Genomic DNA, 25,646 nt, shown 5'->3' with positions numbered 1-25,646 from the left:
CAACTTTTTTTGCAAAATAGTAAAGAATTATTGTTCAGAAGGGGACTCTTCCCCTTCCATGAAAACATTGGGTGCTTGAAATTCATCAGGTTTCTGTCTCACTAAAAACCTATCCAATGAGATTTATTTCTTCTTGTTTTTTATAATGTAGTGGAAATGGGATATGAAATTATCATTGAACAGATTTATAACATGATTTGATAAAATTATATCAGAATGATACCTTTCAACAACACTTTTCATTACACTTCATTTCACACACATTTTGTGGATCGAAGACCTAAAAATAATATTTCCTCTGTCACAGTCTTTTCCTGCTCATTAAGAAGTTATTCTAGTTTTTCTGTACTGAGTTCATTCCTGTGGTCCTCCATATCAAGATTATCAACTTCTAATCGAATACTATTGTCTGTAGATACAATATCATCATAAATATCAACAGCCACAATTTCCTCCAGGCTGATTTCATAGTTCTGTTAGTCACTAGCCCCCAGACTTTGTCAACGAAACTTACAAAACTTTTAAGTTTGAAAAGTCGGTCTTCTGGCGCAAAACAGCACAAGAAGACAGACTTTACATTACTGACGACCTTACTATTTCACAACCAGAAACACGCTGATTTTTAGAGTACAACGCACTACATATGTTCAATTAACTAATAGACTCTAGACACAAGCATCAAGTTTCAATTCACCACAGAGTCTAACTGCATAAGCACATATAAAAAATACACCATGACAACAGACAAGATAACCTCAAATTGAGGTGTGTTGTCAACCTTAAATTGAGCATACCTCAAGAACGACTCAACTAATCTTCATCAAATGGATAACTTCATATACAATATTCATATGTACAACTTTAAATACCCTACTACAACAAACCTACATTTCAATGAAATTAACTACTTGTTTTGGAGATTTTCAAGCCAGAAATTTTATATACAGGCCTATATAAAAATATTTTACACATAAGGAGATAAATGGCATTTCCGTACTCCTCAAATCTCAAAACATAAAGAAAATTCAATTTCAACCCCCAATTCCACCCTGCAACCGAAAGAAATGCAATACTTCGCTTCAGACAGTCAATAAAAATGGAGTATATTGAAATGTTTTTCCAGAATTCTCAGTGTTAATTTTTGTGTCAGGGATCAGTAATAACAAATTGGCAATAAAGAAGACAGTAATAATTAACACACTGATATAATATTTCATCATTAAACAAAAAAAAAATTATCTTCAAATTAGAATGTAATAATTATTGACAAATAATAACGTTTTTTTAAAAAAAAAATAAAAAAACAACTAGATAATTTAGTTCAGTAAAATAATACTTATGTAAACAATAAAAAATATTATATTTGATATTTTATTAATCCAATATTTTTTTTTTTTTTTAGCAAAATAAAAATAATATACAAATAAATTATATAAACTATGATTTTATATTCTTTCCTTTAATATTATTTGTTTGTTTCATCAGTAATAAATAATACATAATTACTGTAATTATTTCTGAATATAAAGCAATGAGACATATCTGTACTAGAAGACAAAATAACAAATTTTTAAAGATATTACACTAATATTGATTCATTAATATTTGTTATTGATTCATTAATATTGTTTCATTAATATTGATTAATATTGATTCACACTAATATTGATTGATACACTAATATTGATTCAATCAATTCTTAATGTAGGTAAAAACCATTAGCAATCTTACTTAATTTCTTTTTACACTACGACATATCTAATAGTAATGTACATTTAATGCCACTAATTCATTATTATTATTATTATTATTGTATCTTTCACCGACTGAAAAATCGATAGTTAAGAAATAAACACATATATAATGTAAAAGTCTAAAACGTCAACTGTAAATGAGAATTTGGCTGCAAACTAGATTTCTGTACTTGTGAAAGACAAATATAGTTTTAATGAGCACATCAAGAAAAGAACATGTAGGTTATCAATTATTCAAACAATGTAACAATTTTTGTAAATGGGATAAATAGATCTGTTAATTACTTAACACCAGAATCTATCTTACAAGCAATATTATATCAATAGGAAGCTAAAGATAGCAATCTACATAGCAACATATTTATGATGTAAAAAAGGGCAGAAGAAAAGTAAATTAAGAGCTTTACAGATGATATTTCTAGAAGCACAACAGGCAAAACAAAGGATTGTGTGAAGAATATAGAATACGGAATCTTAACAAATACAATAGTTGGGCAGGGTAAGGAGAGCAAGACTCAGATGGTTACACTTGGATGGACAGTAAATAGAAAAGAGGCCAAGGAAAGTTGCGAAAAAAGTTAAGGGAGATATTTTGGGAGTGAGGGTGTATTGGTGAAAAGGGTTATGGAGTGGAGGTGGAATGGTAGAAGATACTACTAGATGTTGATCTATGACCCATTATCCAACTTAAAACATAAAAAAAAGGAAAAAAGAAAGAAGTGGTCTTACTTATTATATTGGAGTGCTAGCTTCTGGATTTAATTCATGCTGGGTTTTAGTTTATATCCTACTGTCCTAAAATAGACAATAAGGCAAATTATTATAATATAGCTGGTTCTATCTAGCTCAGGCAAATCATAATTGTACAATGTTGTAGGATAATACCAGTTAAATAGTATACAAATTAAATTAAAAATAACTTTGTACTTTATTTCTTGGGGTTTAAGGCTCAATTTGGAAGCATCATAAAATAATTGTCATCATAGGTGATTAGCAATTCTGAATTAACAAATTAATAAAAATTATTCTTCATTTAGTTTCACTTAATTTCATTTCAATTTTAAGTTCATTCTATTTAATTTTAATACTTTATTTTTAATTTTGTACAAAAAAAATATCTAAACAAATTTTTATAGTAAAATACTACTAAAGGTACCTATACTATACTACTTAAGTTGAAAAACGTCTTTCAGGTTGCCCTTTAAGACAGCCAAAAGGGCGTCAAAATTTGAGATATTAAAGAGACCAGCAAAGGGTTGGTAGTCATCACAGATAACAAAGAGACAGCCTGAGTTATCTCGGACTCTCCTGCTGTCAAAAAACTTAACGTGAAAGTGGACCCTAAATATAGACATAAGCCCCGGGTCATTGTCTACGACACTGATCACAGTCTGTCCGATGAGGAGGTTCTGACTCTCATGCAAGAGCAGAACACCGATTTGGATGATGCTGCTTTCAACAAGGAATGCAGAATGGTCTACAACACTGGTAAGCGTTATGCCCAGTGGTATCACAGCTTGTTTGAATTAGATGCTGGTCTCTTCCAGAGGTTTCTGTCTGAGGGAAGATTGTTTTTGGACTTCGCATCCTGCTGCATTAAGGAATACCTTGACATGCAGCAAAACTTCAAGTCCTGTCGCTTCGGCCATAGGGCCAAATTCTATAAGTACACGTTGATCTGCACGCATTGTGGCGAGGAGAGCCACAAGCATGAAGACTGTCTGCAAAAGGAAGATGCTCCAACTTGCATTATTGTAAAAGACTGCGCAAAAGTCATAGGCACTCCGTTAATAGTAAGGAGTGTGGTTGCTACTTGAGAGCAGTTGAGCTATACTTCAACTCTCTCGATGGTTAGATTCCATCAACTAAATGCCCAAGAAGGCTATGTAGTCCAAGTTGAGCTAGGTGAGGTAGTTGAAAATCGGAGTCTCGATGTCGTTCTGCAACACTCGTATGTAGTCTAGGGTAATCTGCCAGGTTTCAAAGGATGGAAAAAATTTTCATTGGCGATAGTAAATCAATCGTTCTGTACAGGAAGTCTTTAGATAGTATCTTTATACAGCAGACCTCTGACACGCATCATGTCGTTGTCGAGCTTGCCGTAGATGGTCTGGACCTAGTCGTTGTTAGTTTGTATTTTCAGTACAGGGATCCCCCACTAAAAACATTTGTAAAGATGGGGCAGGATTATAAGGCTGGTAACCGGTTGTCGAATTCTACTAGGTGCTGATGCAAACGCCAAATCGCCTCTTTGGCACCGTGGGATCAAGGATGACGGCGGCGAGTTGATCGAAGCCTTCATCGCGCAACATAACTTTGATGTTTTCAATGTTGCTGGCGAGTTGACTACTTTCGCTGGAACGGTTGAAGGGCGGAGATCCTTCCGTGGTACCAACATCGATGTTACCAGTGACGGATTTACCATAAAGCAAAACAAGCAGCTGCTTGAGGCCTCACTATGACAGGGGCCTCGAAGTAAAAAATGTTGAAAAATAAAAGTAAAATTAACAAAAAATAAATAATATATTTATAATACTTTTATAACTTATGTATAATTGTAATTGCTATCTTCAATTATGTAAAAGCTTCATTTATATTTACAGCATAGATTATAATGACAGTATATTTTAAAATTGGTTTGTCATGCAAACCATTTTTTTCCGCGCGTCATTTCCATGTGTAACAAAAAGATGGCGCCTTGGTCAAACGTTTTGTTCGTCTTTGTCTAAATCGGCAGAGCTTCTTGAAGCATCTTGTTTCGTTGCCAGAGTCAAAGATACAAGGTACGTATTCGAATCGTACTATTTAAAAATTAAAAAACGAAAAATTAAGGTCAATAAAATTCATTAAAAAATGTATCAGGTTGTGTCTGATTATTTCTGTTATCATAACCTATATGTTTATCAAATGAAATTTTGTAGTATAATAGGCAATTGGAACTTCCGGGGCCCATGGAAACATCTTCGACTACATTTCGACATCGACGTTGGCCTGTGGCAAAAATTGTCAGAAATTGATATCGATTATTGGATTCGTAAAGGTCCCAGCGAATGTCATCATTCTGATGGGCCATTTGACAACTCTACACGAGTGTTTAATGAGACGACGCGACACTACAGCGAATATTTTTTGGGGTCTAAAATGAACGGAGAACGTTACTGGAGAGAATGGTTAGTTTACCTCCTCAAACAGGCAATGTTTATTGTTTAGTCCAGGCATTACTCGTTTCAGCGCTGGTGGGTTTTCTGACGGGCGAAATTGTCACGACGTGCAAAGACACGAAGGAAATCAAAAACATAGAGATGCACAACTGACGTTTTTAATTAGGCAAAGACAGCAAAACGTTTCATGTAATCTAACCCGACAATCAGATAAGGAACGAGAATACTGGGTAAAAGTTATGAAGCGGGTTCTTGCAGTAATTCGAACTATAGCGCAGCAAGGTATAGCTTTCAGAGGGACGAATGAAAAGTTTGGAGAATCACGGTGTGGTAATTTCATTAGCTTACTCGAACTTGTAGCACAATTTGATCCGTTTTTAAAAAATCACATCGATAAGTATGGCAATTGTGGCAGTGATAATACATCTTATTTATCCAAGACAACTTGCGATGAATTAATTCATTTAACGGCGAATAAACTTCGGAAATCGATTTTCAATGATATAGTTAAAACGGGGTACTTTAGTATTTCAGTTGATTCCACGCCTGACATATCCCACATTGATCGGTTGACTATTATCGTGCGTTACGTGTGTTCTGAAATTGGTCAACCTGTAGAGAGTTTTTTGACTTTTCTTGAAATAGAGAGCCACACGGGCAGGTACTTAGCGGAAACTACACTAAATTATTTAGTAAACGGTGGACTCAATTTTGATTTGTGTAGAGGGCAGTCTTACGATAACGCATCAAATACGAGTGGAATTTATAATGGAATGCAAGCACCGCTTTTAGAAGAAAACCCTTTGGCAATTTTCGTACCTTGTTCTGGACAATCCTTGAATTTAGTTGGACAAGCGTCCGTTGCCTCTTTTTCGGAATTGCGCAAGCAATTTATGTGTTTTATATAGCTTCGACAAAAAGATGGTCTTTTCTCGAAAACATTTTAGGCCCAAATGCTTTGAGCTTAAAAAAATTATCGCAAACTCGGTGGAATGCACACTCAAAATCGGTATCTGCGATAGCTCAAAACTATGATAAAATAGCTAATACTTTCCAAGCGATTGTGAACGATTGTTCTTTCGATGGCCAAACGCGCAATGAAGCGTCGAATTTATTGAAAAGTATGGAAACGTTAGAATTTGTTTTCATGATGCTTTTTTGGCAATCCGTCCTTCAGGAATTTGAGAAAGTATCGGTTACTTTACAAAACCCATCCGTTTCACTTGAAACGTGCGCCAATTTGTACACTGTACTAATTTCATATGTACAGAACTTCCGAGACAAATTTTCCGAAATTGAAGCTGAAGCAAAAAAAATTGTTCCTGGTGCCGAATATAAGTCGGCCACGCAAAGAAGAAGACGTCGCAGAACGCAATGTAACGATGGGCCCGCCTCTGATGCTCTTGAAAATTTATCTCCGAGTGATTCATTTCAAATAAAATCATTTATCGTCATGATCGATTCTCTGTCAACTAACTTGAAACAACGCGCATTGGCGTATACAAACATCGCGGATAAATTTTCATTTCTTGTCCATCTTAACGCGTCGAACGATGATATTACAAAAAGCGTTGAAAAATTGATCGCCGACTATCCAAATGATGTTAATATGGACATTGTAAGTGAAATTGAAAATTTTCACACCTACGTAAAACAGGTATACGGAAACGAACCCACTAAAACGTTTTTAGATCTGTATGACACCATTTTCAAAGATGAGTTGTTTTCCGCTTTTCTGATGTAGTGTCTCGTGAAACTTTTTTTAACTCTGCCGATAACTAATTGTTCCGGAGAAAGGTCATTTAGCGCTTTACAACCAGTGAAAAACTACTTGCGATCATCTATGGGCCAAGAAAAAGTGAGTGACCTGAGTTTACTTTTTATCGAGAAAGAAAAGCTTCACAAAATGAACTTTGATGATGTCATTCAAGATTTTGCAGCAGAAAAAAGTAGGAAGAAACTGTAAATGAAGTGTACATAAAACTGTAAATAAAATAAATATTTATTTGATCTTTCTTTTATTAAAAAAAAGGAGAGAGAAGACAAAAAGTTTATCCAGGGGAGAGGGGGCCTCAAAAATATCGATTTGCTTGGGGCCTCGTCCAAGGTAAATCCGGCACTGGATGTTACCATTGGTAAGGACATCCCTGGTAAGATTCGAAACTGATCTGTAGTTGATGATGCAGGAGCGATCATCGGATAATAGTTTGTGATTTGGAAAACGGGCTGCGCGATGTCTATAGGGGATACGTCTCTGTTCAGCAGAGGCGATTCTCGCACAGGTGGGCGGATTGGCTCAAATTTTCTAATATTCTTGCGACCAGACTTCCGGTTTTTCCTCGAAGGTTGGACGAGCTCCTGTTAGAGGACCTGGCAGAGGGGTTTTCTTCTACGGTAGTTGAAACCGCTGACCAGTCCATTCCCCGAGGTACGGGTCGGGAGACGGTTGCCGGTTGGAGGACTCGGGACTAGACGGTAATGAAGTGGACTGTGAACCGACTCAGGGGAGCCGCTTAACGTGAGGGTGATCCTGATCGGCGTGAAACCCTGCTTGCAGACTATCGTCGTACAAGGACCGAGTACTTTCACAAAGTTAGGTCTTCTGAAGGAGATTCCTGGCGCTCTTTTGTACAAGAGTAGGGAAATAAGGACCCATGGAGTGTCATTTATAGAGTTCTTGGGCATAAGAAAAAAGACACTCTTCTGTCAGCTCTCTCGATCGACGATGGAGTTGTAATAGAGATCATGTCCTCACTCTTCAGATGAACGATCTGCTCCCTGATGATACTGATGTTGTTGAAACCTCATATCATCGACGTGTCCGAAGGGAGGTCGCAGGTTTTCGCTCTAAGATTCAGTCTTCTGAGATTTCTGAGGCAGACGTCCGTCAAGTAATCTGTAGCCTGGCTAGGAATAAAGCCCCTGGATATGACTGTATTACAGTCGAATTCCTTTTTCGCATTTTCGCACATTACCGGTGATTCTTACCCCCCTGACTACGATTTTTAATAGAATACATTTTTCTGGACATTTCCCAGCTTGTTGGAAACGTGGTGAACTGAAATTACTCTTCAAAGGTGGCGATAAGGACCCCACTCTAAGTTCTTCTTACCACCCTCTGACACTCTTGCCTGTTGTAGGTAACGTTTTCGAGAAGGCCTTGTACCTCCACATTAATAATAGATTGACTTCTAATCGCTAACGGACGACCAGTATGGTTTTCGCCCTGGCAAGGGCACAGAGGACGCTATTCTTCTTTTTTATGAGGTGGAGGAACCCCATTTACGGGAGCAAAGGCAGTGTCGGACTCGCTAACAGGTTCCGCAAGATGGTATTAAGTACGTATGTGTGCCTGCGCACTACCGACTAAACCTCTAGCCCTGGCTAACCATCCCTCCTGGAAACCGCTGATGTGGCATTATTTCAAGAGGGAAGGTATAACGCCCACACACACAATCGGACACCGCTAACATACGTGAAAACTCATACAATCAACAACATACCCGAGGAACAAGCAATAACCAAAACCACCACACGCGCATCACACAGACACACCTCTATCAGAAAATAAAAACAAAGAACAAAAGCAAAGGTAACACCCGCAGTAATCACAAGCAAAAATCTCACACAAACTCACACCCAGTAATGTACACAAAATAACACTTACCATTTACAGCCACTATCGTTGTCCCGAAGACGCAGCGAGCACACCATCGGGCTTTGGGGGAGTGCCCGCGACCTAATCGCATCAAGGCGACCTCCAGATGCTCTGGAGACCCCCTAGACGCTCAGCCGCGAGTTTGACAGAGGGTGTTAGACATAACTTTGGCCAGCGAATGCAAATAAGTACTTGGCGTATTTTTGGATACATTCGGGGCCTTCAATAACTTTTGGTGGCCCTTTGCGTTGTTTCAGTTACAGCAACGTGGTTGCACGCAAAATGAGATATGAGACTCTCGTAAGCTATTTCAGCAACAGAACCGTCGTCCTTCGTGACGGCAATTCGGAAGTAGGGAAGACCCTGTCAAAAGGTTGTCCACAGGGCAGTGTCTTAGGTCCCCTCATCTGGGTTGTCGAATTCGACTCTCTAATGCGGCTGAGGTTGCCCAGTGGCTGCCACATTATCGCTTATGCCGATGATGGGTTGCTGCTGCGTGAAGGTAACTCGAGGAATGAGATAAAGTTCCGAGCGACTCAGGCATGTAAGGTTCTAAGGTTGTGGAGTGTTCAGCACAAGATCGTCTTTACTTCAAAAAAGACCACTATGATGTTTTTGAAAGGTCGCCTAGCTGCGACTCGTAATCCGCGAGTCGCGATGGGCAACCTCCCAAGAGGTATGTCACTATTTAGAGGTATCTGGGAGTAATCCTTGATGAGAAACTTCAATTCAAGGAGCAGCTTCATTTTGTCGCAAGAATGGCTATTAAAGCTTTCTTTGGTGTTCGTAGGGTCATTCATCACGATTGGGGATTGAATTTCCGTACCATGCGTATTCTTTACAAGGTGTCTGTGAGGCCATAATGTTGCGCCCGTTTGGGCTCATCGTCTGCAATTCCAGTGATATGGAGATATTTTATTAAGAGCCCAGCGTTTTCTCTTGTTAGCAGTTGTCGGGGACTACAGAACAATCTCGCGAGAGGCAGTGATCGCCGGGACGAAACCGGCGATCAGAGAGACACCCCCCAGAGAGAAACCCGGGGGGGGGGGTTGCTGATCATCATGGATAAAAAAATAACAAAAAACATTAGTTTAATAATTAGTTACATTAAACAATTAATTGTACAACAAATGTTACATTTGCAAATTTAATTCATAAATTCAGTATTACTATTCTGATTAAACACACCCTACATGCAAAATACTTTTAAAACTTCAAAAAAACAATCAAATTGAAACGTCATTTAATCAAAAACCTTTTTTTAAACAATAACAAACACATTTTTGTTTTTCAATAAATGTGTTAATTTATTGAACCCTTTATTTAAACTGACAGCATCTAATGAGGGTTTACTAGTCAAGAAGTTTTTTTTTCTACTAAACCTTTTGCTTTTTTTAGTTCATAACCTGACAACTAATAACAAGACATAAGCTTCCTCCATTGGAAGTTGATTACTTATAATAATGACAATATATATATATATATATATATATACACGCATGTATGAATATGTATATGTACCTCATCATCAGTAGGTAAAATTATAAATTTTACATAAACATTATCTGCATATAATGACGGTCATTTACTATTAAAACCTCTAACCCATATCATCAACTCAATGTTATGGGATAAGCATACTCTACGTTATGGAATAAGCATAGACTCAATGTCGTACCATGGTATGAGATACAGGTTTTAATAGTAAATGACTAAGCACCACATGCAAATATTTTTTATAAGTAATTTATAATTTTAACTGCTGATAACAAAGTATTGACTTTGAAAGAGCTACAGTTGGTAGGCGTCTCTTACTTTTTAATGTACTATATTTGGTGGTTTTGACTTTATAGTTTTATTATTAATTTTATATACAAGGTGCAACAATAAAGTAATGAGACTGATGTGAAAAAAATGTTTCTTACCGTTTTAGTCATGTTTAGTGTTGTCTCCTTCAAAGTAGTTCCCCTCTGATTGCACACACTTATTCCAGCGCTTTTGCCATTGATGGTAACATTTCTGGAACTCATCTTCTATAATATCGTCCAAGACCCTCGTCACAGCTTTTTGGACATCTTGTGTTGTTTGAAAATGGTGTCCCTTGACCGCCATTTTGACTCTTGGAAATAGAAAAAAGTCGCACGAAGTGATATCTGGTGAATAAGGTGGCTGTGGTAGTACTGAAATTTGTTTTGAGGTTAAAAATTGCTGTACTGACAGAGCAGTATGGGATGGCGCATTATCGTGATGCAGAATCCAATTATCAGCAATGTTGGCACGGACACGAAGAACTCGTTTACAAAGTCTTTCTAAAATTTCTTTGTAGAAATATTGGTTAACTGTTTGTCCAGGAGGCTCCCACTCTTTATGAACAATTCCCTTGGAATCGAAGAAGCACACAAGCATGCATTTCACTTTTGACTTTGACATGCGAGCTTTTTTTGGTCTGGGTGATCCCTTTGAGCACCATTGCGAACTTTGACGTTTTGTCTCTGGATCGTATTGAAAAAACCAACCTTCATCACGATAACACGGCTCAACAAATCTGGATTGATTTCCGTTTGCTCTAACAGATCGGCTGCCACATTTTTCCGTGTTTCTCGCTGTTGTTGTGTGAGATTTTTGGGGACCATTTTTGCACAAATCTTTCTCATACCAAGATCTTCAGTTAATATTAGACGAACCGTTTCTCGATCGATGTTGAGTTCTTCTGCAATCATTTTCACGGATAATCTTCGATCAGATCGTACGATTTAACACACCTTGGTCAAGTTGACATCTGTCTGTGAGGTTCATGGTCATCCACTGCGATCTTCATCTACAACATTCATTCTGCCTTCACTAAAAATTTTACGCCACCAAAAAACTTGAGCTCTTGATATAACCTCCTCTCCAAAAGCCTTCTGAAGCTTACCGTAAGTTGTCGTCGCATTTTCACCCGATTTAACGCAAAAAGAAATGGCATACCGTTGCACAATATTTTGCGGTTTCATTTCTGTGACGAGAGACAAAAACACATGTTCACTTATTACAGCACAACTCACGACTGAGCAGTTGCATCAATGTGCCGCTTGGACTAGAAGTAGCTTATAGACCATGGTCAAAGATGGTGTGTCTACACAAGCTGCAGGGTTGCCACATCTTGCAAAGAAAAATCAGTCTCATTACTTTATTGTCGCACCTCGTATATATATATATATATATATATATATATAGATGATGGTGGTTTAACAGTTGAAATTATGCACATTTAGTTTTAGATTTATAACTGCTTGTAAACAATTTTGGATTATTTTTTATTAATGAATTCATTTCTGTAACTGTGTTGGCTAAGATATTTTTGTGGGCAGTGTATGCTAGTATCCTCTGCCGCAGTTAAGAGTGATAACTAATGTAAAGGTATAAGATTAATAAAAGAATATTTATAAAAGAATATAAAGAGTATTCAAAATGATTGTAAAATTATGTTTTTAAGTTATTTACATTTTATTAAAATTCATATTCATGTGACACCAGAAAAAGCATTTCACTCTATTTTTCTTTGTAATTTTGTTACATTTATGCATACTAGTGTATTTTGTTATTTTGAAGTAAACTAAACTTTTTTTTTATTACGTGGTGTTAACTGTTATGGTCGTTAGTTAGTAATTACAAACAGTATGGAATGAAACTAATTCCAGTTACATATCATTAACTAAAATTTTTGACAGATTCCTAAAAAAAAAAACTATAAACATGAATTTAATTAACTTATGAATTTTAACTTCATTTAGAGAAAAAAATTTCCTGTATTATCCATAATTATAACTAATGTCTAAACCACAATAATTATTTTGAATTCAGTACACGCAAGTATATTTATTATTAATCATAGTTAATATCACAGAGCAGAACACTTTAATTATTGTTCTACATTTGACCTTGTTAATGTTGTAACATAAGTTATTTATTAAAAATTACTTATATTTGCTTTTTCTTTGTTTATCAACTGTAAAAATGTCTTGAATTCTTTCAGAAAGTTGTATGAACTTATATTTTTTTTATTTGAAAATTGATAACTTCTTCTCTAATGAAGCAGATTATATTCTTAATTTTAAAGATAATATATATACATATATATATAGTCATTATTATAAGTAACCAACTTCCAATGGAAGAAACTTATTAGTTTAGCTTGGTTTAGTTTAGTTTATATATCAACAAGTTTAGTTTACTAAACTTGTTGATATATATATATAGATCCATGTCAAAAGAAAAATAAGTCTTAAACTCTTTCTGCTTTTAACGTTCTTTTAAAAGTTACTTTTAACTTGGATTGCCTTACAAGATCCTCCTTCTTCTTTTTTCCTGTTTAGCCTCCAGTAATTACCTTTCAGATAATACTTAAGAGAATGAATGAGGATGATATGTATAAGTGTAAATGAAGTGTAGTACAATCTCAGTTCAACCATTCCTGAGATGTGTGGTTAATTGAAACCCAACCACCAAAGAACACCAGTATCCACGATCTAGTATTCAAATCCATGTAAAAATAACTGACTTTACTAGGACTTGAACGCTGGAACTTTTGACTTCCAAATCAGCTGATTTGAAAAGACGCCTTCACCACTAGACCAAGTCGGTGGCCTTACAAGATCCTGTATAACTTTGTAGAAAATATGGTTTTCATTTTATTTTATAAACACAGGTATAGATATTATTTCTGTGGCAATCTGTAAATATTATTTATTATTGTAATTAGTACTTATTTATAATTTCTTATTTGTTTGTCAATTTTTTTTTTAAATTTCTGTTACTAATGTCAAATCTCTTTCACATTTATATTTGTTATTCCTCTGAATCTACTGATAAGATGATTGTTAAACTAAATGCACAATTAGTTTTAGATTTTTGTTTTTTAACAGATTTTAATTTTTCCTATTTATTTTGAATTCATTCAATAACTGTTTAGCATAGCTCTCTTTGTTATAGTTGGATGAAATAAAATGTTATTAGATACGAGGAAATAAAAAATCATAAAGGCGGTTATATTCAAATTTAGATGTAGCCAGTCACGCATAAATTACATTTCACATTATTTATCCAAGGAAAGAAGAAACTTCAGTGTAGAACATCAGGCCTGCATTACCAACTTCACTGTTTTATTTTTGTTATATTAAAATCATTTTAAAATTTACCAATCTTATAAAAAGACAGAATCAGACATTTTTTAATAAGTAAAATTTTTATATAAATGTAACCATTTAAAGTCATTTGATAATTTTTCAAAATCCTGATTTTACTAAAAAAAAAAAAAAGCTTGATTATTTTTCATTTTAGTTCTTGTTGTCACTAAGTCAGTCACAAAAAAGTAGTGGAATTTTGTATGTACATTTTTTATACTGCACTTCAGAATAAAAATATTTATTAAATATCAGTTTTTCAATAAATATCAAGCATATTACATAATACAGGCATTTCTGCCTCAGTATTCTAATTAATATTTGCACTAACATCAAAATCACATTCCTAGAAACATTTTGGTGATTAGTAGTTTGTATATACATATTGTGTTTTAGATGCAATAAAATGACAGAATTTATTTCTGTGAAAGAATAGTTCAAATCTGCCAATTTGGCACATAAATTTGAAGACACAGGCAATGAAACATTTGTACCACTTGAATGCCACAAGATATACACTCACATCATATACTGAGCTTTCCTAAAACATTTATGTATTATACAGAATGATCAAAAGTCGCACAACCCAATTTTTTCTGCTTTGCAAGAATTATAGTTAAATTTGTAAAAAATATTTTAATTAGGCTAATTTTTATGTGACAGAATAGTGTATGTAAGGTAGCACTCCTAGATTACACCTCTGGGCAATAGTGGGTGTGGCACCAAACAGTTTGTTTAGTCCAAGCAACAATGTCTTTTATGCAAGAACAATGCATCTTTAATGTTGTGAGTTACTGCAAATCAAAATCGTTCGCTAAGTGTCAAGAAGATTTTTTAAATGCTTTTCTAGATGCTAATGTGCCAAACAAATCCATTATATGTCGTTTATTTAATTGTTTTCAGGATAAAGGTAGTGTGCACGTCCGTAAGCGTACCGGCTGTCCAAGTGTTTTAACTGACGACAGACTGAAGACGATAAATGAAACACTTCTTCATTCTCCAAAAAAGTCTCTTCAAAAACTTTCTAACCAGACTGGGCTATCTTACAGAAGTGTTCATAAGGCTACTAAAGTTCTAAAATTACATCTGTACTGGATTAACATAAGTCATTGTCTCCAAGAACCAGGTAAGGAGAAACAAATGCAGTATTGTCTGTGGTTTAGAAGTTTCATTCAAAATGGCATATCTGTTCTAGGCAAGGTTTTTTCAGCAATGAAGCTGATTTCATTTTAGCGAATATTTAAAAAAAAATTAATAAAAAAGCTTTCTAAAAAACAATTGTTGTCACTTGGGTTGCACGACTTTATGATTTGTTATAAGACCATTTAAGGTTCTATCATTATTAACTTTAACATCAGACAAGTCGGAATAAACCTTCACTATTAAACCAGATGAAGTTACATTTACATTTTTGTAGTGTATTAATAAATGGCAAATTTAAAACTGAAATGTCATTCATTATCTGACTGTAACATGTCTCTATTTGTGTAACAAACTATATGTATGTACACATACTTTGTTCCCACAACTATCACTAAGACAAGCGGGTCGGCATTAATTTCCAAGGGCATTGTTCAAGAGTCATAATTCATGTCTTAAGCTAAAGTTGTTATGCAATTCTCTTAACAGAAGTTAGATGTGATTAAAAATAAAGAAACATCTGTTCTATCTTGCAAAGTAAGAGCCTATATTCATACTGTAAATATATAATGTTTCAAATATGAGTTTAGTGTAAATGGTAGTCAGGCTGTATATAGCGTACAGAAAGATTCAAACTAGATTAAGCCCAGAGGGTAGATTACTACCCTCATAAACTCAAATGCAACTGAAGAGAAATTAATGGCTGCAGCCATAAACAAATAATTTTTCTCCAAATCCTATGCAGAAATTGATAAAAAATTAATTTAAGCATAATTAGCATTATCTGATTATCACTCTGGTTTATTTCTGTACTAAGATAATATTGGGCTTGTAATAAAAGTAATAATAACAACAGAATGTTAAAATATTAGAATGTTGGAATATTAAAATTGTACTTACTCTTTTTCCACTGTTTGGAAGACATGTTCATGTAATTTTTGGAACACCCATTCACTAGAATCATGATGAGTTAAACAGGCTTGTATTCTACTACGAATCTCTTCTGGAACACGTATATGTTCAGGTGCATCGTCAGCCAGATATCGTTGCCAGATTTTTATCCAGGTGACACTAGAAAGTCTTTCATTAGATTCACTAGCACAACGTATTCTAGGCCTAACTGTTCTGTTATCACTACCAGTACTACCCTCAAACACAACATCGTTACTTCTAGCTCTAATAACAAATGTTTTAGTATTATTTTCGTTTTTTACTAGCGTTTGGTTTTCATCACAATTAAGAATTGAAACAGTTGTTTTTAAAAGTTGTTCTAAGTCTAATAACACATTTAATAATGAAACATAATTTCTTGCTTCAAGATACTGACTAAAATAACTAAGAGCTAATTTATCATGTAAAGCTTCAAGAAAAGTTAATGACAATCGTGACTTATTTCCAATTGGCTTATAATCTGAAACAACCAAAATTTAAAATAATAAAAAAATAATCTTAATACAAAAAAATGAATAATATACAATGAAAGTAAGATAAATTTAGGAAATTAAATTAAAATTACATTAAATTAATTTACCATAGCTTAAATTAAGTAACCGTAGAATAAATGTAAGCAAATGATATAAACAAGCATCTTAGTTCTCAAAAATATTTTAAAACATAGTTTTCCAGGTTTAGCAATAGCAGTAAAGGTAAGAGAATAATAGTAATAACAAGAGATAGGGTATTTATAATCAAGTAAATAACAAAACAATGTATAGTTCATTAAATATACTTTTTCATTTATATACTCAAGTAATTTTTAAATTACCAGATAATATTAGCGTCAGAAACTCAAAATAGAGGGCATTAACCCTTTCTCTTGACAAGATTTTCTTATTGAAATGAAAATAGCAAAATAATCACAGGTAGTTTGAACAGTACACATTGATAAAAAAAATAATTTAAATTGCAATTTCATTCTAAAGTTTTTTTTTTTTTTTATCTTTTATGACAGCATAGGATCACTTTACTCAGCCCATTTTACAAGTCTCTTCAAAGGGACTTTTCATGTCTTGTGTTCCTCCCAGTACTTTTTCATATGTCCTGATCTATGTGCCTTTTCTGATTTTGAAAATGTTTGTGTTGCGAGTTTCTTTCTTGCAAGAGTATACCAAGTTTTTTGTCCTTGATTTTTTCATTTAATTTTATCATGTCTGTGGTGTCTTCTGATGTAAGGCCAATTTCCACCACATCCTCTCTTATTTCTCTGATCCCTCTCCATCCAAATACAGATGGACACATCTCATAATGTGTCCACAGAATCCTAGTCTCCTCTAACACATGGTATCAGTGATGGGTTCTAACTCTTTATACACAACTTTGTTGGACACGATCCACCACTGACCATATTTTTGGACTTTTTGTTGAAGCACGTTCATCCAATTCTTTTTTCTATTTTCTGGAGTCTGTCGGTCTTTAATTGTTCATTCAGATGGAAGTTTTTCTGTTGTATATGTAGCCTCTCGTCTTATAACTGGTTGCAGTGTCTTATTTTTTCATTTATGGACAGACATTTTTTACTGTAAGTGTACCAGGTTAATTTTTGTGCTTTAGCTAGTTTGTTTGTTCTTATTGGATTGAAGTATTTTCATTTAGGTTGTTTGCAATTATTTCTCTGCGGTATTTAAACTGGGTTAATATTTTGACTCTATTACCATTTATGTTTACTTCTTTTAATTGTGTTGGTTTTTGGGGTATAATTTTTGTCTTATCAAATATTTTGAGGAAAATTTTATTTGTAAAGTTTTGAAGTAATAATACCTCTATTTTAGCTTTGCCGATGTCATTAGCTAACAGTACCAAGTTATCAGCGAGACAAAGGCAGTTGTTTTGATTTTTTGGCCCTTTTTTGAGCTGTTTCCTCATTATCATTTCCAGAACACGGCTGAGCAGTAGCGGTGAGAAACCATCACCTTAGTGCAGTCCTATTTTGAGCTTAAATGGTTCCAAGAGTTCACCTCTGAATTTTACTTTTGACTTTGTGTTTGTGAGGTTCAGTTTTATCATTTTATCAATTTGAGATGTAGACTGAGGTGTCTTGGAATTTTAGTAGTTTGCTTTCTTGAAGTCTACAAACATTATCACCATGTCTACTTTTTCTGTTGTAATCCGTTATTAGCCTGAGACTCATGATCTGGTCTGGACAGCTCCTCCAAAGTCTGAAACCTCCTTGTGATTCTGCTAGTTATTTCTCGAGTTGTAAATTGATACTGTTGAGGATGATTCTTGAATGAGTTTTGTTATGTTGTGTCTAGGAGTGATATTCCCCTATAGTTGTTCGGGTCTATTTTGTTCGCATTTTTGTGTAGTGTTGTGTAGCAGGTGAATGAGGGCTGTCATCCAGTGTTCTAGTAGTTTTTCTTTGAACCATATGTTGACAAGCTGTTCATGAAAGGCAATTTTTGCTGGTCTTCCTGCATGTTTCCACATTTCTACAGAGGTCTGATCTTCTCCCGCCGCTTTGTAATTTTTTATTTCACAAAGTGCTTGGTAGACTTCCTTTATTGTGAGAGGGTTGCTGTTTTTCAGTAATGTTGTTATTGGGGTGCTGGCATCAAAATTTACGAGTTCTGTCAGATTTTGTGATTTAGGAATTTGTTGAAATATTTAGCTAGAATTACTGCACTGTCTTTTCTTATGGACCAGAATATGGATTTTATCCTTCATTAGTAGGATCGGGTGTTCATATTTTTGGAGTTGTTTTATGATGATTTTGTGGTAGTCTCTCGAATGAATGCATTTTGATTAATTCTTCTTGAATTGATTTCATTGTGTCTTTATTGTATTGTCTTTTTTATTTTCGTTAGAGTTAGGTGATTTCTTTCTTTGTTTTACTAGATTTTAGAAGGATATTTCTAATTTTTGGAAGTGGTTTAATAGCCATGCTTGATGTCACTTCTCCACTGTTTTGTTGCATTCGCTGTTCTACCATTGATGCTTTTTATGGGGTTTTATTAGGACCAATTCTCCTGCATTTGTTTAAGGTTGTTGACTAGGTCTTCAAGTTTATCCATGAATGTTAGTTATAGCTTGCTTCTGTAGCTTCTTTGGGGAGTGAATTTAATTTTAATTTTGACTACATAGGGATCTCAGCCTGTCTACTTCTCAGAGGACTTTTACATTGTAGATCTCTTTGTGTTGGTGTTTGTCCATATAGACATAATCTAGTTGCCATTCTCCTTTTACATTTACAGGTTTTGAGTTTTTGAGATTTCCTTGTGAAATATCTTAATTTCTAGATTAGGTTGTGGTTTCTGCAGAGATCGATGAGTCTCTGTCCATTTTCATTTGTTTTCCTAACAGTTAATGAATTTCACTTGAAATTTCCTATAAATTTAAATATGAATATCTTATCTTTCACAAAATTATCTTAAATTTAGGAATTCATAAGATTTTTGTTACAGATATAATACAGAATTGTTTTGTTTCAGTCCTCCAAATTGAATAATAGTTCAAAATTTTTAGTTGTTTCTCCACTTGATCTCAGTAACCCAAAGATATATGGTGAAACACTAAAATATTTCAGTTTTTATAAATAAAATTTAAGTTCACATTTTCTGAAAATATGTATGAACGTTTTGAATTCTCTGACAAATTGTAATGAAGTTCATAATAAATTTAAAAAAATATTTGTATTGAAAGTGGCATTTTACAGTAAAATATGCATGAAAGGGAGACTAGATAAATGAAGAACAGAGGTTAAAAGAAGTGTTATTACAGAAGAATTCTAAAAATGGTATGGTAATAAAATGACACAAACAGGTTTTAAGATTAATTTCGCAATCATGAGGTTTAGGGCAGAATCATGAAAAAGCACAAGGCTGGTGATCACCCAGAATTAATGAATTTGGTTCGAGAAAATTTTTCAAACAGGTAAGATAACAAAGAATTATAGAAATCATATTAATGTCAAATGTGAGTAACAAAAAATTAATTTACTGAATAAAAGAGTGGGATATAAAAATCATTATCAATTAATAAAAACATGCAGTAGTCTACAAATTCAACAATTACAAATATATATGTAACTTGACAATAATCTGGTAAGTTGACTGAAGTAGAAAATAATGCAAAAATAAACAAACAAATGAAATAAAAACTATCATAAAAAGTTCTAAATATCGCAATGCTGTTAAAACCAAATACATTAAAACAAATAAGCAGCAAGATATATGTTCATCATAAGTATCTTCATAAAATGAGATGTAACCCAAACTAAAAACCAACAATTTACAGTTTAAAGGGTAATTTAATACTAAATCTCCACCATTTAATTTCAGTTAACATGCTCAAGAAGAGGCTTAAATAATTTTGACTTAACCAAGAAAAAGGTTAGATATTACTTCATACTAAAAACAACTAACAATAAATTTTATTCTGCTTCGATCAGTCCGAGTTCCAATAAAGAAAACTAAAGGGTTGAGTGCAGTTCTAAGGTAAAATTGTTATAAATCCAAATCATTGGAGTCTTAGTTAAGTTAGTATTAAAAAAACTGCACTCACCAACACCTAATTTAAACTAGTTTTTAAACATTTACCAGTCTTTCAAAAGCTGTTAATAATATAATGACTAACGTTTATCTGTAGTCAGTAAAAACACAAGATCTTCAAAATGTTCACGATAGGAGTAAAAATTAAAAATAATTTTTTTTCAAATTACTTTAACTGCGTACATTAAGTAGATGAACTAAAAATCACTGTATATCTTAAATATCCGCAAAAAAAACACTCAGATATTTACCTTTTACATCACACACAAAATTAGATAACGGTCCCAAACAACACGGTTCACGGTTAGCAAATCCGTCTACTGGAGATTCTACTGAACCATTAACTTGTCTTCCTGGAGAAGATAAAGGTGATTTGTTCTTATTTCCGGTTTTTTTCCAAAAAGGAAGCATTTCATATCAGTTTTCCTTAATAATCATGGTATTTTTTATTGTAACTGAGAAATTAATACCTTCGTTTTGAGAGATTATTGGTTAGTATTACTGCACAAGTTTATTTTGAATAATCAAGCATATTTAATCAAAAGAACATCAATAAGTCTCCATCCCACTTTTTCATAGTTTTATGTCATAAAATATTAATAGAAAAATAAAATTACACAAAATAAATAACGCAATATCTTCTAACGAGGAAATTAGACTAGAACTATCACGACTTTCAACTTGCTAGGTGTACCTTCCTTGATGATCGAAACAAATTACAAACTACTATCGATTGCTGACTGTGACCTAATTAAAATTTATTATCACCATGATATTTTTTAATTATAATCTAGTATTAAGATTAACATAACTGATTACAAAACATTTTTCTTATATGCAATAATTTCAACAAATAACCGTATAAAGAAAGCATTTTTAAGTAACGTGAAATAGTCATTTCGGGGCATCAAGGCTATCGATGAAAGTATTAGAAGAGATTTTTATCATAAGAATCGATTTTCTTTGTCTGCAATTATCTTTAAATTAAATTCTGTGATATGAGTGATGAATTATGTTTCAAACATACAAACAAAATGTACGGTTTTTAAAGTTTTAATCATTAATCAAAATGCCGTTTACGTAAATATCAAACTCCTTATTGTTCTGAAAAAGGTGTGGGTATATATTTAATGTTAAAAGATAGGTATATAAAGTAAATTTGTTTTTTGATTTAATCCTAATTTCACAAAACCTGTTACTATGAAATATAACTTCATATGTAATAAACCCTTTGCAAATATTGAATTTTTGCAATTTTTACTTAAGTACACCTGCCTCTTCTAACATGACTAAGTTATTATTTAATCAGAATAAAGTATTTATTTTATACAATTTTTAAAACTTAATGTTAGAGATGCGACTTGAAGGTATAAATCTAACTTAAATGTGGTGATGGTAATATTTTTGCAGTTTGCAATAAATTTATGTACTATTTACTATACTAAATTAAGCATTATGCATAAGTTTTTATGTAGGAAGAATTCAATTTTCACATTAATTTTAGACTATTACCGAGAAGGTACTCTAAAAAAAGAACCATTTTTAAAATGTGCAAGATTAAATAATTATGTGCTTTGTTTAGTTTTCACTCTTGAAAACTGACATTATATACAGCAACTTAATTTTTAAAAATAATCCTATTTAAAATTTTAATTTAATAATGTCAGCCGGCCTCTGTGGCGTGAGTGGTATGGTCTTAGCATTTCATCCAGAGGTCCCAGGTTCAAATCTTGGTCAGGCACAGCATTTTCACACACTACTTGTCATTCATCTCATCCTCTGAAGCAATAACTAACAGTGGTCCTGGAGGTTAAAAAAATGTAATGTCAAATAAATGAAAAGTAAGAATTTTAATTAAATTTTTATATTTGTTTTTTAATTTACATATGGTTTTTCAAAGCTTTCTTTTAAGTTCAAAATAGTGACTTCCAACTTCCTTTTCATTTTATTGATTGTTATATCTTTTATTTCTTTAAGAACTTCAACAGTTCTTTACATTCAATCTTGCAACTACAATACAATTTTTCAAGAAATATCTTATTTTTTGTCAGCTGAAAGATTAGTCAAACATTGAAATAATGAAAGTTCATAAAAAATTAACTAATATTTTTTATAACTTCATAGTCTTCATGTTCATAAATAGATTATTCTGATGGTACATAATACTACATGACATAATCATGTTGATAATGGATAGGAATCTAATCTACATTAAAAAAAGGAACTGTTGCTGTAATTGCCTGGATGGATCAAGGGAAACTGTGATAAACCTTGAATAAAGCAGCACCACAAAATTACTATAATTATAAAATAAAAAAAAAAGTAGATATTGTCATTTAAAATACAGAAAGAAAATATTATTAATGTAAATAAATATGTTAGGCATTAAATATTCAAAATAAACCACAATTCAGAAGTAGTTAATGAAATTTATATGAGCACATGCTGATATTTACTCTGAATGAAGATACAGAAAATTCAGATTTTTTAAATTCTTCATTAGTAATATTTTTAAACTTGTTGATAAGAGTAATATTATTTTTATATAAAAAAAAGTGCAGTTCTATTGTCTAGTTTAATAGAAGTAGATATTTTTTAAGAATAAATGTCTATCTTTTTAAAAACAATTTAATTTTCATAAGCAGGAACATGGATAAGTTAACATTTTTAAATAGCTAATTACTGGTCTACACAATTCACATTTGAGTGCCAAGCAATGATCTGATAACCAACTTTTATATTTATAAACTCTTGAGCTTACAAGCATGTACATATTTGAACTAGAATTTAAAATTATGCGAATGGTATGGGATATATTATAACTGATAAAGAAGAAAGTTTTTGAATTTCATGAGCAAACAGGATTTGTCAGTTAAGAGAAATCTAAGAGCAGTAGATTATTAAGGATGTTTTTGCAAGTTCATTGAAACATATGTAAAGTGACCTACCTAATTCTGTCCAGTTTAAAGCTGGAGCAGTTACTATACATAGACTAAACAAGACAAGTGAAAGGCTTGTCCTCTTATCTTATATTGCATCATGTGCCGAGTATTGTGAAGTTCTTCACAAATACAGAGATAGTCATTATTCTCATGGAAAGTTTGCCACTTTCAAAGATTAGTTTTGCTTCTAGGTATCCTAGAGTTCTCCAGAATGGGTATGGAAGCAGACAGCTGACACCAATCTCTCCATTAATGGAGTACGAGGAGGATACATCTTGGTACATCATTTTGTAAGTTTAGTTCTTTACTTTCTGAAGTATTCCAGATTCTTGGTTTATACAATTTAAGCTTCTCAAATGTGTCTAGTTTTTGACTTTCAGTATTCATATATTCTTGTACATTAGTACAAATGTGACTTATTTCAGAGAAATCATCTATGAAATAGTTTTTATGTATTCTTTATATCTCAGTGTGCTGTAATTTTACTATTTAGTGCAATTGAACTAGATGTTTTAGGACCTCAGGTAAATCAAATTTGGTTGATTGTTTTATAATTTTGCTTCACTGAGATTCTATTTATGATATTGTAGGATTTTTTTTAAATTTGTCAGCATGCTTGTTAATGTAGGAGTTTGCATATGCTAGTCCTCTGTTGTAATCATTACTTCTGTTAAATACAGTCGCATGCAAATTAATCCAAACACAAGGAATTTTTTATTTTTATGTTGCGACTGTACTGATTAACTACACCCATTCTTTGTCTGTGTAATGTGAGTTTATTTAACAATTTATGTTGTAAATAGTGTTTTGTGAAAATTTATTTAATAATATATTACAAAATCATACTTTAGTATTTTTTGTTCTGTATGATTTCAATGTATAATAATGGACGTAACTCCAAGAAAGCGTTCCAATACTGTCTCTCTTTCTGAGTATATGACATAACAAATAGCTTCCGAGTGCGGTGTAGGATTAGGAATAGAGAATGCTGTTTTAAAACAATTTAAAGAAGCATAGGCAAATATGGCTGTAAAAGTGGAGCATCGTTTATTAGTGAGAAAAAATAAACTTTTGATCCAAAATTATCTGCTGTAGACTTAAATTGGAATTAGCAGCCAGTGGGAAAAATTTACACATGACAACTTTTAAGACGCTGACTTCTTACAGCTAGATAGAAAGCTCATCAGCCAACTAAAGAGCAGCTTTTAACACCAGCAATGTTCAAATAAGGCTCTTATGGGCCAAAGCACATGCTAACTGTACCAAAGAAGACTGGAAAAATGTTATGTTTTCAGACTAGTCTTTTTTTTATGTTCAGGAGCAAAGGGTTCCGTATGTTAGAAAAACATCAGATAAAAATACATCACCGACTCTTATCAAAGTTAAACATTCCTAGAAAAAATGTTTTAGGGTAGTTTCAAATTTTAAAGCCCTTGTTCATTACTTCCAGTAGATGTTATGTTGCAAAGAGATGGATATATAAAGATTCTCAAGGAAAGGGTCGTGACACAACTTCAAAACAAATTGCCACAAGGCAACGCAGTGTTCCAACAAAATTTGGCATCAGCCCATAATGCCAAAAAATGAAACATTTACGTGCTTCCTTGACCAGGCAACTCTCCAGACTTAAACCTAATTGAAAATCTTTTGACAATAGTCAAAAAACATCTCTCAAAAATGAATTGTTCCACAAAAATTGACCTCATTACAAAGGTTTCATAATGAAGAAAAAAAATGTAGTACACTTGTTGAATCGATGACAAATCTTGTATGTGAAGTGATTAAGAATAAAGAACATATTAATTATATATAAATAAAATTACTCACAAATTGTAAAAGTATGATTTTTTTTTTAAATGAAGTTGCATTTTAATTAATTACTGTATTCAGATTAATTTGAATGCTACTGTATTTATCTGTGTCAAGTTCATCATGGAAGTTTTTTGCTAAAAGTAAAAAAGCTTTGTAATGTTTCAGAATGTTAAAAATTTATCTGCATAGAAAGGTAAGAAGTCACATGCGAGTGTCATTTGGAGGTTCATATTTTATGATTTTAGCTAAATTATTCTATTAATTTTTTTTGACAGTAAACATTTCCAAGGAATTTTAATATGTTTATATTGTCTATGAACACACTCATATGTGTGAACTTTCTAGGTATTTGTATTGAGCTTAAAATGTAATTCTTCTCGCAGTTATAAAGCTTTACATTACTATTCTCTTTATAATATTACTTAATTTATATACTTTTTCACTCCTATGATAACTCTCTAGCTTAAGGTATCATAAAATATAGTCAATAATACCACAAATGGCAGTATTTTAAGGTATTTGAAAATTTTT

At 33.0% G+C, this 25,646-nt stretch overlaps 1 protein-coding gene across 1 annotated transcript in view; it reads right to left on the bottom strand.

Annotated features, from left to right (window-relative positions):
• The window catches only part of pkaap (A-kinase anchoring protein pkaap), a 61,073-nt gene extending 40,026 nt beyond the window's left edge, over positions 1-21,047 (bottom strand). Inside the window, exons 1-2 of the mRNA XM_075365073.1 lie at positions 20,613-21,047; positions 15,776-16,286 (exon numbers count right to left, since the gene is read on the bottom strand). Of these exons, the coding sequence (XP_075221188.1) occupies positions 15,776-16,286; positions 20,613-20,772 (671 nt within the window). The 5' untranslated portion in view covers positions 20,773-21,047. The remainder of the gene's footprint in view (positions 1-15,775; positions 16,287-20,612) is intronic.
• Positions 21,048-25,646: the final 4,599 nt, after the last annotated feature.

Source organism: Lycorma delicatula, chromosome 4, assembly GCF_047948215.1.
Source record: "Lycorma delicatula isolate Av1 chromosome 4, ASM4794821v1, whole genome shotgun sequence".
Lineage (NCBI taxonomy): Eukaryota > Metazoa > Arthropoda > Insecta > Hemiptera > Fulgoridae > Lycorma > Lycorma delicatula.
This window is presented reverse-complemented; position numbering and strand designations above follow the sequence as displayed.